The 13,356-nt window shown below is 48.3% G+C and overlaps 1 protein-coding gene across 3 annotated transcripts; it reads left to right on the top strand.

The window, feature by feature from the left end:
• Positions 1-513: 513 nt before the first annotated feature.
• On the top strand, positions 514-12,134 carry GNPDA1 (glucosamine-6-phosphate deaminase 1). Of its 3 annotated transcripts, XM_058542942.1 has the most exons (8): positions 514-586; positions 1,513-1,642; positions 4,666-4,767; positions 6,481-6,663; positions 7,673-7,857; positions 9,849-10,023; positions 10,701-10,840; positions 11,768-12,134. In XM_058542942.1, exons 2-7 carry the CDS (start codon positions 1,519-1,521, stop codon positions 10,799-10,801), a joined length of 870 nt encoding a protein of 289 aa, XP_058398925.1. In that variant the 5' UTR covers positions 514-586; positions 1,513-1,518; the 3' UTR covers positions 10,802-10,840; positions 11,768-12,134. The 3 variants fall into 3 exon arrangements, with proteins under 3 accessions (XP_058398925.1, XP_058398911.1, XP_058398917.1); XM_058542928.1 differs by having other exon boundaries at positions 10,701-12,134; XM_058542934.1 differs by lacking the exon at positions 514-586 and adding an exon at positions 1,144-1,182 and having other exon boundaries at positions 10,701-12,134.
• The last annotated feature ends 1,222 nt before the right edge of the window (positions 12,135-13,356 follow it).

Here is a 13,356-nt window from a genome sequence, read left to right as displayed (position 1 = left end):
AACAATCTAGAATGTAGTCTAAACTGTTAGCAATGGTCATCTTGGGGTGGGGAGTTGGGGAGACCAGGGACGTACCTTTTTCTCTAGTACATACTGCTGCAAAGGTTGATCTTTAAAAAAAAAAAAAAGGCAGAAAAAATCCAATTATATTTAAAACAAAAAAGTCGTAATATCTAGGTAAATAAATGACATCTAAAAAAGTAAAGAAACTGAAGGCAGAGCCAGGCCCAACCCGGGGAGGCTCCGTGGCGGCGTTTCTACGCCTCCACCCCCGCCCCACCTCCAGCACTAAGAACCCAGCCCGAGCCCCGGGCCTGGGGACTGCACTCCTGGGGGCGACCTGGGACCACCAGGTCTCCCTCCTCCTCCACGAAGCCAGTCTCCGAGCCCGTCTCCCACGGCATGTTCTCCGGCCCGCACGCCCTAGAGAAGAGACGAGGGTATGGGTGACCCCCGGCCGGGCAGAGTCAGCCCCGCCGAGTGGGCCCCGCGGGAGGCGAGCGGCGCCGCGTGACCCGCCGCCATGTGACCCGCGCGGGGCGGGGCCGCCAGCGCCTTCTCCGCAGCCGCCGCGGGAGGTGTCCGCGTAAGTGGGGAGCGGGGCGAGAGGGGCTGGCGGGGACCCTCCTCGCGGGCGGGCGCGGGCAGGAGTCCGGTCGCTGCCCCACCCTCCGGCACCCCCGAGCCGGGACCCTGGCGAGCCGCTCGGACGCCCTCCCCAGGCGGGGCCGGAGGGGCGATGGGATGATCGCCATCGGGGTGGGGGAAACGCTCCTGTACCCCACGGACGGCCGACCCGGGCCCCTCCGCCTCGGGCCTTCCCACTCTGACTGACCAGTGCCGGGGGAGCAAACGGCCTCCTTCCGGGGCGATTACCTTGACCCCGTGTGCTTTGGGGAAACTGAGGATCCACAAAGCAAGGCCGGCCTGTGGGAGCACCCCTCTCCAGTACTGAAAGAGAACACACCTCTCCGGGCAAAGCCTACGGCCCCCACCTGCTCCGGTGGCCCAAGACGATCCCACACACGCTGAGGATCATCTACTGAGGAAGAGTCCATGGGTCGAGAATAGGGAGCGCGGGGAGGGCTGGGTCGAGCTACACGATACTAGCCAACACATTGAATCTAACTGTGGTTTACATGCATTCTCTCATTTAATGTTCACCATCGTGAAACTTGTCAGGTGGGTACTATTGCCCCTATTTTCACGTAGGAGAAAACAGGCTAGAGAACTTGGGCCCTTTGACCGAGGTCCTGCAGTTGGTAAATGGAGGAACCGAAATTAGAACCCGCTTTGGTCCCGCAGCAGCGCCTCCTGGTGGGCGGGGGAAGCACCTGGCCCAGCCTAATTCCTCTGTGAACTGCGAGTTATACGGCCTCCCTCCTCCTGGCTCAGACAGCTTGGGGAGAGGGTATTGCTGGGTGAGAAGGGCTTCTCCCCTCTCCGCCAACACCTGCACCCTCTTCTCCCTGCCCCTTACCCCTGATTCCTTTTGTCACCGGCCCCCTGCAGGACAAGATGAAGCTCATCATCCTGGACCACTATTCTCAGGCCAGCGAGTGGGCCGCCAAATACATCAGGAATCGCATCATCCAGTTTAACCCAGGGCCAGACAAGTACTTCACCCTGGGGCTCCCTACTGGTGCGTTGTGGGCTGGAGAGGGTGCCATGCATGGGGGAGGGGGGGTGGGGAGTGAGCCTTAGGGGCTTCTAAGGGGCCCAGTAGGTGGGCTCACTCAGCCAAGGGACTTTAAGGAGGCCTCTGAGGTACTGGTACTATGAGTGGAAAACTTCCCTTTCCCCGCCGTACAAAACAGAGGACCCCGTTTCCTTACGGGTTGGTTTAGCTGCTGCCTGCTCCTGAAGAATCCTGGAGTGGAAGGGATCTTGGTTAGGAGAAAGACCTGGATTTTTAGGCTACATCCTAAGTCAGCCCTGGCAGCCAGGGTTCCTTAACAAAGTTAAGTCCTGATGCCTTAAGGCATACCTTTTATGTAACGAATTAATTTCTCTTCTGTCATTTGAGTGCTACTGGCTAAGCACCATCCTTGGGAGAATTGAGAAGATAATCACTCAAAGCATTTTCTGTAAGGCTTAATTAAACATGGGCCCTAAGTGAAAAACAGGCTTGGTTTCTTTGGGGAGAAAGTCAGAATGTTGCCTATAGGGAGGATATTTTGACCTCAGCTCCTCAAGGCAAATGTCCTGATAATTTCTTTCAGAAGTTGGGTGGATTTGTCCCAATGGCCTGTCCACTAGAGCAGGGGTTTTCATACTTTTTCTGTAAATGGCCAAATAGAATTTTACACTTCACTGGCCCTGCAGCCTCTGTTGCAACTACTTAACTCTGCCCTCGTAGCTCAAAAGCAGCCATGGACAATGCGTAAATGAGTGAGCATGGCCATCTGCCAATAAAACTTTATTTATGGACGCTGAAGTTTAAATTTATATAATTCTCACATGTCACAAAATAATATTCTTTTGATTTTTAAAAACTTAAGAAATGTAAAGACCATTCTTAACACAGGAGCTCTCCAAAAATAGGCCGCAGGCTCGATCTGGCCTGTGAGGTGAAGTTTGTGACCTTCACTCTAGAGGTTTGTGGGATCAGCATCTGCACGTACCTGTGAAACCACCGCTGTCTCAGGCCACGTGGGGGCTGCACTAACATCCTGTTTTCTGACTGTGGAGTAACCCTGGGTAAGAGTCTGAGCCTCTGCTGAAACCCCTCCCTAGTTCCCCATCATCTGCAGAGTCAGATCCAAGCTCCTCAGAGTGGTGTTAGGGGCCTCCAAGACCTGGCCCCTTCCTGACTGTCCTACTTGAACCGGCATAGCATTTCCATTTGGGTTCCTTGGAACATTCCTTCTGTGAGATGAAGCACCAGTCAGGATTCTGGGTGGAAACCACAGAAACCAACTCTGCCTAACTTAAGCAAAAAAGGAATTTATTGTCCAGATACTGGGGTGCTCACGGAATTGATGGGAAGCCTAGAAATTTGGAAAATGGACAATATGAAGCTCAAGGGGACAGGGAAGCTGTGTGGCTCAGGCCTGGCTAAGGCCATGTCACAGGGACAAGCTGATTATTTGGGGAGGGGGACTGCCACTGTCATTCATTCAGCAGATATTTATTGAATGCCCGCTGTATACCAAGCTGTTCTAGGTGCTGGGGATGCAACCATGAACAAAAAGGACATAAATTCCCACCTTCCTGAAGATTTAATTGTAGTAGGAGAGACAGATAATAAACAAATTAATTAGCAAAATATGGAGTATATTAGATGGTGATAAGAGGGAAGGAGGAAAATAAAGCAGGGAAGGAGGATAGGGAGTGTTTGGGCAGGGGTGGGGGGGCTTGCAGTGTTGGATGTGGTGGCAGGGAAGGTCTCTCTGAGCAAGGGACATTTGAGTAAAGGCCTAAAGAGGCAAGAGTGATCTGTGCAGATACCTGAAGAAAGAACATTGCTGGCAAAGCTAACAGCATGTGCAAAAGGCCTGAGGTGGAATTGCCTGGAGCAGGATGAGTAAGGGGGAGAGAGGTAGCCAGGGGCTAGGTTATATAGAGCCTTTGTTATAACTGGTTATTACTCAGAGTGAAATGAGAACCTGTTGGTGGGTTGTGAAAAGAGTGACCTGATCTGAGTGAGTCTTTTTTCTTTCCATGTTTTTATTTTGAAAAATTTCAAATATTCAGAAAAGCTGAAAGAGTAGTACATTTACCTAGACTCGCCAGTTGGTAACATTTTGCAACAATTTGCCTTCATCTCTCCTGGCTCATGTTCTCTCTCTATATACACTCACACACACACACACACATTTTTTTTTTTCTGAACCACCTGAAAGTAAGTTCCAGACATCCTGATACTTTACCTCTAAATCCTTCAGCACCATCTCCTCAGAGTAAGGACATTCTCTTACATAACCACAATACTCTTATCATACCTAAGAAAATTAAAAATCATTCCACAATATCATATATATAATAGACTATATTAAAAAAATTTTTCCTAATTGTTCACATTTATCTTTTATAGCTTTTTAAGGAAAATTAATCCAGTGTCCAGTCAGGCTTCATGCATCTTTAATCTTTAGTCTGCAGTGGTCCTACCTTTTTTATGTGTTTTCTGACATTGACTTTTTAATGAGACTCAGCCGGGGAGTTTGCTAGCCCCTGGAGGGGGGCGGTCCTCCCTGAACCTGTGCTTACCTCCGTCACAGCTGATGTTACTGCTTCCTGTCCCCACTCCTAGACAGGGAGCTCTTCCAGGGTGGCTGCTCTGTCTCTCTCTCCTCTGCATCCCCATCACGTGGCCTGTGCCTCGCACATAGTAGTTTCTCAGGGAAAATCATGTCAGTAATTAAGTCTGATGGTCACTCAGGTCCTATCACAGTCATTTCAGTGTGCTGGCGCTGGGCACTCAGCGGTGAATGAGAGAAACACAGCCTGTCCTCCTGGAGCTTACAGTCAGTGGGGAAACAGGCTTAAACCAGCAATGATGGCAGTTAGGATTGCAGCATTGGGGTAGGACTTCAGATCTGACTTGTTTCTCCCAGATCTGACAGGTTCTCCTTGTGGAGCAGCCCTGCCTCATTCCTGGGCGCCCTCTGGGCTTCCAGGAGCTGGGGGGCTGAAGGGCATTCATGGCTGTGTCCTCTCTTGCAGGGAGCACCCCACTTGGCTGCTACAAGAAGCTCATTGAGTACTATAAGAATGGAGACCTGTCCTTCAAATACGTCAAGACCTTCAACATGGACGAGTATGTGGGTGAGTCTTTCTCTCTCAAGGTCCTTACCTGATTCCAGGAGGGTCGTACTCCTCCCTTCAGAGGCTCGGCCCTGGAGAGGAATGGGGACGTGTCAGGGAACCAGTGATGCTTGGTGATAGGCTCAATTAGCAATACCTGTCTTTTCCACGCCTTGGGGCTATAAAATGGGGCTAATGAAGCTGATCTCACAGGCTGTAAGCATTAAATGATGTAGCAGATGTGGAAGCCTCTCGTAGAGAGCAAGCAGTTAATACTCGAGTACCTCCTTCTCCTCTGCCTCCCCCTTAACTCCATGTAGTTTCTTTCTGGAACAAATGGTTGCAAATGGTGTCGTGGCTGGGGTGTGTCCCCCAGTGTCTGTGTCTGGACTTGCTCTCCAGTGCTCATCCTCCAGTGCCCTTTTCTGCTGGGTACACTGGGAGGGGCACTGAGACCCGTGTCCTTTCCACTGCTGAAAAGCTACACCTGGGTCTTCTGTCACCTCCCACTTCCACCGTCATTTTGTAATGGCTTCACTTTAAACATTCTTTTTTTAAAAAAATTGTAAAATACACATAACATAAAATTTATCACTTTAACCATTTTTACATGTACAGTTCAGCAGCACTAAATACACTCACATTGTTGTGCGACCAATCTCCAGAATTCTTTTCATCTTGCAAAACTGAAATTCTCTATGCATTAAACACCAACCCCCATTCCCATACCCGCAACTGCTGGAAACCACCATTTTTTTAAATTTTTTTTTATGAATTTGATACTTTAGATACCTCATATAGGTGGAATCATATAGTATTTGTCTTCTTGTGACTGGCTATTTCACTTAACAAAATGCCCTCAGGATTCATCCATGTTGTAGCATGTGTCAGAATTTCCTTCCTTTTTAAGGCTGACATTAAACATTCTTTTTTTTTTTGGTGAGGAAGATCAGTCCTGAGCTAACATCCATGCCAATCCTCCTCTTTTTGCTGAGGATGACTGTCCCTGAGCTAACATCTGTGCCCATCTTCCTCCACTTTATATGGGACGCTGCCACAGCATGGCCTGACAGGCAGTGCGTCGGTGCGCGCCCAGGATCCGAACCCGGGGCCACCAGCAGCGGAGCACGTGCACTTAACCGCTATGCCACGGGGCCGGCCCCTGACATTAACCATTCTTAACGTTTAACATTAAACATTCACTTTAAACATTCTTTTTCTTCTTGGCTGAAAAAAATTCTTTTTGGGAAGCCCTGAGATAATTCTCTCCAACCACCTGGTGTTCAATTTGGGGTTCAGGCTGAGTGGGGGTATAACTGGGGGTGAATGGTGGGGTTGGAGGCACAGGGTAAGGAGTGTGCTTGCTTCCTTTCCCAGATGGGCCCAGCCCTACTGACAGGTAGCTAGGCCACCTCCAGAGGCCCAGAGTGACCCCGGCCTCCAGCTTATGGTCATTTCCTTGTGAAAAGGAGATCAGAATGAGGGGATTCCTCAGGCCTGTGGTATGAAGCTCTCTGGCTCAGTCCCGTGGTCATAGGTGGTGGTGGTGGACACTTAGGGATGCCAGCTCAGGCTATCCCGAGTGGCTGGGAGTCAGAGGGCTGGTGCCCAAGACTTCCTGATGAGCATTCCCCTGCGAGTGTCTCTGGGGGTCTGGGGGTATCATGGCATCCTCCTTGAGAGGAAGGCTCTGGCTCAGCCTGGGAATGACTGAGCATGGCCATGGCCCCACAGGCCTTCCTCGAGACCACCCGGAGAGTTACCATTCTTTCATGTGGAACAACTTCTTCAAGCACATTGACATTCACCCAGAAAACACCCACATTCTGGATGGGAATGCAGCTGACCTGCAGGCTGAGTGTGACGCCTTTGAAGAGAAGATCAAGGCTGCGGGCGGGATTGAGCTGTTTGTTGGAGGTGAGCTTGACACTCTGCAGCATGTGTCCAAGCCAGACTCGGGGTGGTCAGAACACATGGGAAGCAGGACAAGACCCATGTCTGTCTCCCGACAGCTTCCTCTCTCTGTGCTATGATGTGGTGGTCATTTATTATCCTGGAAAGGCAGAGAGTGGGAGCCCTAGCTCCCTGCCCTGCCTCTGCTGTTCAGTAACTGTATGGTCTTGGACATCTCTTCCTGCACTTTGATGTGTTGTCTGTAAATTGAGAGGTTTGGATTTGGACTCTGAGGTTCTCTCTGTTCCGCAGTCTTAAGCTTTTATGGAACTTATCTAAACATTTACAATCACAGACTCGTATAGTTGAGAAGATTCCACAGTCAGCCCCTGCACACCATAGGTAGCCTGTTGAACCCCAGAGAAGTTTTGTGACTTGCCCAAGGTCAGCGGGCTGGAGCAGCAGAAAGAGGGTGGGGACCTAGGTGTCTCCCTCTCGGATTTGTGCTCTTGTTCCTACCTGGTCTGGTAGGTAGGAGGTCACCCAAAGGGGGTGAAATTGGACTGTCTTTTACTGCTCTAGATTTAACTCCTCTCTACTTCAACGTGGCGAGGAGGCAGCTCGGAGCACTTGTGTTCTGAGATTTTATGACCTTAGCAGCCCCATCCAGGCCCTGTGTGTGTTTTATTCACTGCAACTCTGTCCCAGCAGCAGGACCCTGATACAGGCAGGAGAGAGAGAAGTTAGACTTCGATGATCTGGGGAGGCAGAAGCTATTTGGTGGCCTTCTTACTTAGCTTTTTGAGGGTGGTAGCAAGTTAACAGTGGCTGTGTGTGCCTCAGACAGCAATGGGCAGGAGCTGAGGAGAGGGGAAGATCATATGCTCAAAGTGTACCCACCCAGGGGTGACTGAGAAAAGAGACACAGTTTTCAAGGATTTGACAGACCCCAGGTGGGGAAAGAGAGAGTGTCCATTCTTGAAGTTGGACCCCTGGGACTGACAGGGCTGCCCTGGCTCTCTCTCCTGGGCAGGCATCGGCCCTGACGGACACATTGCCTTCAACGAGCCGGGCTCCAGTCTGGTGTCCAGGACCCGTGTGAAGACGCTGGCCATGGACACCATCCTGGCCAATGCCCGGTTCTTCGACGGGGATCTTGCCAAGGTGCCCACCATGGCCCTGACGGTGGGCGTGGGCACTGTCATGGATGCTAGAGAGGTAAGTGCACAAGGGGTCCAAAGGCCTTCAGTGGGAGCTTGGACTTGTCTTTTTGTTGTTAATTTTAAATATACAGGTACCACCTGAATACATTTTTATTAAAAATGAAGACATTATAAATAAGGCTAAAATTCCAACTGACCCTATCACTGTTCCTCCTTGCTTTTGGAGGTAACCATTGTCCCCAGTGTGAGATGACTCCTTTGAGCGCTGACTGCCCGGGAGGCCGCAGGCTCTCTGGCCTCTGCTTACGTATGCCTTTGGAGCTTCTCATAGGCAGAGAGGAGCCCCACACCACTAATGCCAGACTGTGAATTTGCACCTCCCCAGGCTCTGAGAGGGACCCTCTGGTTCCCCGCAGTTGGTAGAGGTCACTGTTTGAAGGGAATCCCCCTGCAGCCCCAGGATACTTGTGGTTATAGCCCTGTGCTCAGGCATTCATGAATGTGGAGAAGTGTGATTGAAATATAAGTCTCTTGACTGAATTTAGTAAGTTTTTCCCTAGAAAGTTGGGTATCATGAATTTTTTGTGGTTCCAATTTCCTTACTTTCATTAGAAGCATTTTCTCTTCCTTTCTGGAGTATATCCAATGGGAAGCAGCCACAGACATTTTAGCTTCAAATTTCTTTGCCCAAGTCTGTCAACAAACAGTGAAAACGGTTCCCTTTCTTTCTTTTTTTTTTTTGTGAGGAGGACCGGCCCTGAGCTTACATCCAAGCCAATCTTCTTCTTCTTCTTCTTTTTTTTTTTTTTTTGCTGAGGAAGACTGGCCCTGGGCTAACATCCATGCCCATCTTCCTCTACTTTATATGGGACGCCACCACAGCATGGCTTAACAAGCGGTGCGTCGGTGCGCGCCGGGATCTGAACCGGTGAACCCCGGGCCGCCGCAGTGGAGCGCGTACACTTAACCACTTGCACCACCGGGCCGGCCCCATGGTTCCCTTTCTAAAGTGAGCTTTTGTGAAATGAGCGATGGCACCACCCTTCTGTTGGGTAACCTTGTATCAGGACTAGGGAGGCTGCTCTGCTGCTCTTGGCCTTGCAGCTTGTGAACACTAGGGTCCGAGGGCCCTCCCTGTGGTGTGAGGGTATCGTGATCTGGGAAAGGACCTGGGGCTGGAAATCAGGAAATTCTCTTTTCTAGAATGAGTTCTGGGGTCCTGAACAAAGAGTCACATTCTCTCTCTGCCTGTTTTCTCATCTTTTAAGAAAGGACCAGTAAATCCTGTTCACAGCTCTATGGTACAAGTGAATTACAGTGAAAGGAAATCTTCAGAGCTGAGTTCTTTACGGTCACTTTCCAGTACTTATGTTCTTGAAAATTTTAATTGTTGAAGGGAGTCTGTGCCTTTGTTTTATTTAAACAAAAAAACATTACCCCAAGTCACATTAGTAGGTTTAATACTCTGCACTGAAAGCAACCAGACTGTGGGGCACCCTTGTTGGGATCGACCTTAGGGGCCACACAGAGAACTCGCACCATTGCTTCCAAGGCCTCCTTGTAGGTAGTGCAGATTGGGACCCCTCTTTTTCAGATTGTGATTATGAAAACGCACCCAGCCTAGGACCCCCTGGGACCCAGTGTTAGAACTGTTGGGATAAGAGGTGTGGGCCTTTACATGGCACGTCTGTTGACAGGGCACTTTCACAGCCATCATCAAAGGTGCTGGGAGGCACTACCATGGGGTGGTCAGGAGCATGGACTTTCGGTCAGAAACAACCTGGAGCAAGTTACTTCACCATCACCCTCCCCCCGCCAGCCTGTTTCTTTATCATAGAACATGGGGATAATGATGCTTCCTAGCTCAGGCTGTTCATGGGATAAACCACATAGAGCACAGTATGTCACATGCTGACGACTTACAATGGTACATAAAAACAATAGTCCTTAGAATCGTTTGGGGTGGCCAGACTCGAAATCAATTGTCTGCACTCTCAGTTCTGCCCCTCCTTCCCCTCCGTCACGGGCTTGTTTTCTGATCCCCAGGTGATGATCCTCATCACAGGTGCTCACAAGGCGTTTGCTCTGTACAAGGCCATCGAGGAGGGAGTGAACCACATGTGGACTGTGTCTGCCTTCCAGCAGCATCCCTGCACGGTGTTTGTGTGTGATGAGGATGCCACCCTGGAGCTGAAAGTGAAGACCGTCAAGTATTTCAAAGGTGAGGGAGGGTGGCTCTGGGAGTAGGTGGCCAAGGTCAGGGTGTGCCAGGAGTGAGAAGTGAATCTAGCTTGCATGCTCGGGCCATTTTAATAAAAATCAAACCCTCCTATCTCAGAACACACAGTCATTTCTCTTCCATCCATGACTGCAAGGGTCCATTTCTAGAGACCTGTTTGCTCTCAGGAAGAGGAAAGAAAATGAAACAAGTTGTAGCCCAAGGGCTATGTGCTGATCTCGCAGTGATACTGAGCCTCAGGTTTTTTTCTTTCCAGATCTCATACAGGCCTTTCCTCTCTAGGCAAGGCCCTGAACCCACATGAGGATCTTATTTTCTTCTACTTAAAAAGGACACACACTGCTTTATGCAAACCTATGTGAAAATCCTCATTTACTGAGCAGGCCAATTAGGAATTTATTCTTTGCTGAAAAGATTAACCTTTTAATGGGAAACTCTCCTAGAGATTGAATTTATAGAAGTCCCATGGATTCTAGCATTCATTGGGAATAACAAATTCTTTTTCTGCACTTAGGGTGTTTATCATTTGGGGCCACAGAGAAAAAGTGATGAGTATCAGTTCTAGGACAAAATTTGAGAGCTCCTGAATGTTATTGTTGATAATCATGGAACTTTGCCTCTACCTGCATTAACTACTTTGTGTTTTTAATGTTTTGTAGGTTTAATGCTTGTTCATAACAAGTTGGTGGACCCCTTGTACAGTATCAAAGAGAAAGAAACAGAGAAAAGCCAGTCTTCCAAGAAACCATACAGTGATTAGCCTGTGCTAATCCTAGTGTCAAGTACCTCATTGGGACAGGTCGGTCTCTCTGGAAATTGTCTTTAGGACAGAATTGTATTTCTTTAATCCAGTATGGTTACTCCAGATAAATGGGTGAACTTACTGTTCTTGGCTATGCAGTGTGGAGCCTAGTCATAGAGTTTAGCTACAGGGAGAATGACTTAACTCTTAATCAGAAAAAAAAAAAAAAAATCACTCCATAATTTGGATGTCTGCCCCACACAGATTAGGTGTTTTAACTTTTTGTTCTGCCTCTGACACTGTTCACGTGTACAACACACTCCCGTGAGGAATTTCTATTATTACATGCACTGATTCTCAATTGGGAGGGAGTTAGGGGCTGTGTATATCGGACAAAACCGTTTTGGAGTGGCTTGAGAGCCCCTCTTGAGCAGGCCTGCCCCTTATCTGAGAATCACTTCTTAATAAGGAACAAACTCTCTCAGTGTCTACAATCAATGTAATTAAGCAGCCCCTCTGGTCAGTAACCAGTGCCATGGAAAGAAAACTATCCCTTACTTTCCCCAATTGTTTTTTTCTGCTCTCTTAGTTGACCTTTCTGTGAACTCAGAGGACTCCTTGGGGGAGGATTTGGGCGGGTGGAGCTAGAGTTTTTGCTGATAAACTCAGAGCCTCCAGGGGGACCTGGCACGTCAAACTCCTCTCCCTCAGGGACCCTCTGGCACTGGGAGGAAGGCAGAAACCCTTGTCCCACCAGAGCCCTGTGTTTTTGTTCTAAGGTCTCCCTGTGGCTCCTCTCTTTTACATACTCATTAATAAGTAGGAGGTCCACTGGGGCAGCAGCCGTGATTTCAGTGTTGTGTTCAGCCAAGGTGATGGGGGCCAAGGCAGGCAGCTCAATTATGAGTTTAGTCACAATACATGAGCTTCTGAAGTTGCCTCAACTTTCCCCACTTAAAGTACCCTGCCTTCTGACCCTCTCAGGTTCATGTAGTGTGGTCTGTTGTTCCCAGAACATCAGGAAATACAGCCCTTTTGCACCTTTGTCCTTCCCTCCTTGTTCACAAGATGAGTCTATTGCTCTGCGTCCCTTTGACTCTCCTAAGCCTTCGTGGAGTGGATGCTGCCTCCTCCCTGTTTTTGCGCCTATTGGAAGCTGCTGCCGCCTCTGTTTCTGGGAAAGATCTTTCAGAGTCTGGCTCAGGCCTCTCTTTAAGTGCTGTGTTTGGTACCAGCGTTTTGTCTTTAGCTTTTATACATGATTGTGCCGTCATTCTGTTTTAAGCTAACGGATCAGTGGACTTGTTTACAATGTGATATTTTCTATTAAATCTAATATTTTCAAATAAAATGTGTCATTTGTGGACTTCCACCCCCAAAGGTCAGACAGTGGCCTGGGCTGACAGTTATATATTTTGGGAATAGCTAGTGAGCAAAGCTTCACACTCCTCACAACGGCTCTGCAGGAGGTCATGATCGGAGCATCTGCTGATCTGTCTTCAGTCACCAGGGGGAAAAATAATCAAAATGTTTCATGAACATGAAGTGCCTGTGTGACAAATGGTAGGAATAAACAGATGAGCAACAAATTATTGTGTTCTGGCTGTACTTGGGATCCAAACGAGGATACAGCTATTAAACAGAATAAGGCAGATTTGTGACCAGGAGGGATATAAAAACTGCAAGGTATGGAAAATAGGTTTAGTTTTTTTGTTTTAGTTAAAAAAGTCAATATAATGGAACATCTTTGGTCAACGTAACCAAGTGAGGTACAAGTCTAAGTTGGAAGAAGGGTTAAATTTTTTAACAATTGTACTGATATAATTTACATACCTATAAAATCCACTTATTTTAAATATAAATTCAATGATTTTTTATTAAGTTTATGGAGTTGTACAAGTCCTCACCACAATCCATTTCTATCATCCCAAAAAGCTCCCTACTCCTACCCTAGTCCAGGTGATCACTGAGCTGCTACAGTTACCTTTTCTGGACATTTCATATAAATGGACTCATACAGCATGACATGTTTTGGGTCTGGCTTTCACTAAGCATAATGTTTCTGAGGTTCACCCATATAGCATGTAGCAATAGTTCATTCCTTTTTATTGCTGAAGAGTATTCCGTTGTATGGATATACCGCATTTTGTTTATCTGGTAAAGAAGGGATTAAATCTTAAGTAGGTAATGTTAGAAAAAACTTTTATTAGAATGAAATGAAAAAGGATTTAGTGACGACAGCTAAACTGGAGATGCCTGTGTGAACTCGGGACTTTAAAAAGATCTGTTTTTCCCAGGCCTGTGTTTCCCTGGTGGCCCAACAGCAGTGTTGTCCTGCTACAACCAGTTCTTAGGCAGATCAAGTGGGATGTACACTCCTGGACCAGATTGGGCCTCTGATACCACTCAGGGCTCCTTGGAGGGGAGCTAATTGTATGTTTTGGGGCAGGGATCACAGTGGGCCTGGAATATCTTGTTGCCAGAAAACAAGGGTGCTTTAAAAAATGTCTGAGGCAGTACTGAGAGGACAAAGGAGCCAGTTGAATGAGGCTCCCACTGGCAAGGTTGTGACA

This window comes from Diceros bicornis, chromosome 1 (assembly GCF_020826845.1).
Source record: "Diceros bicornis minor isolate mBicDic1 chromosome 1, mDicBic1.mat.cur, whole genome shotgun sequence".
Classification (NCBI taxonomy): Eukaryota; Metazoa; Chordata; class Mammalia; order Perissodactyla; family Rhinocerotidae; genus Diceros; species Diceros bicornis.
Note: the sequence above shows the minus strand (reverse complement) of the source record. Positions and strands in the feature narration are given on the sequence as shown.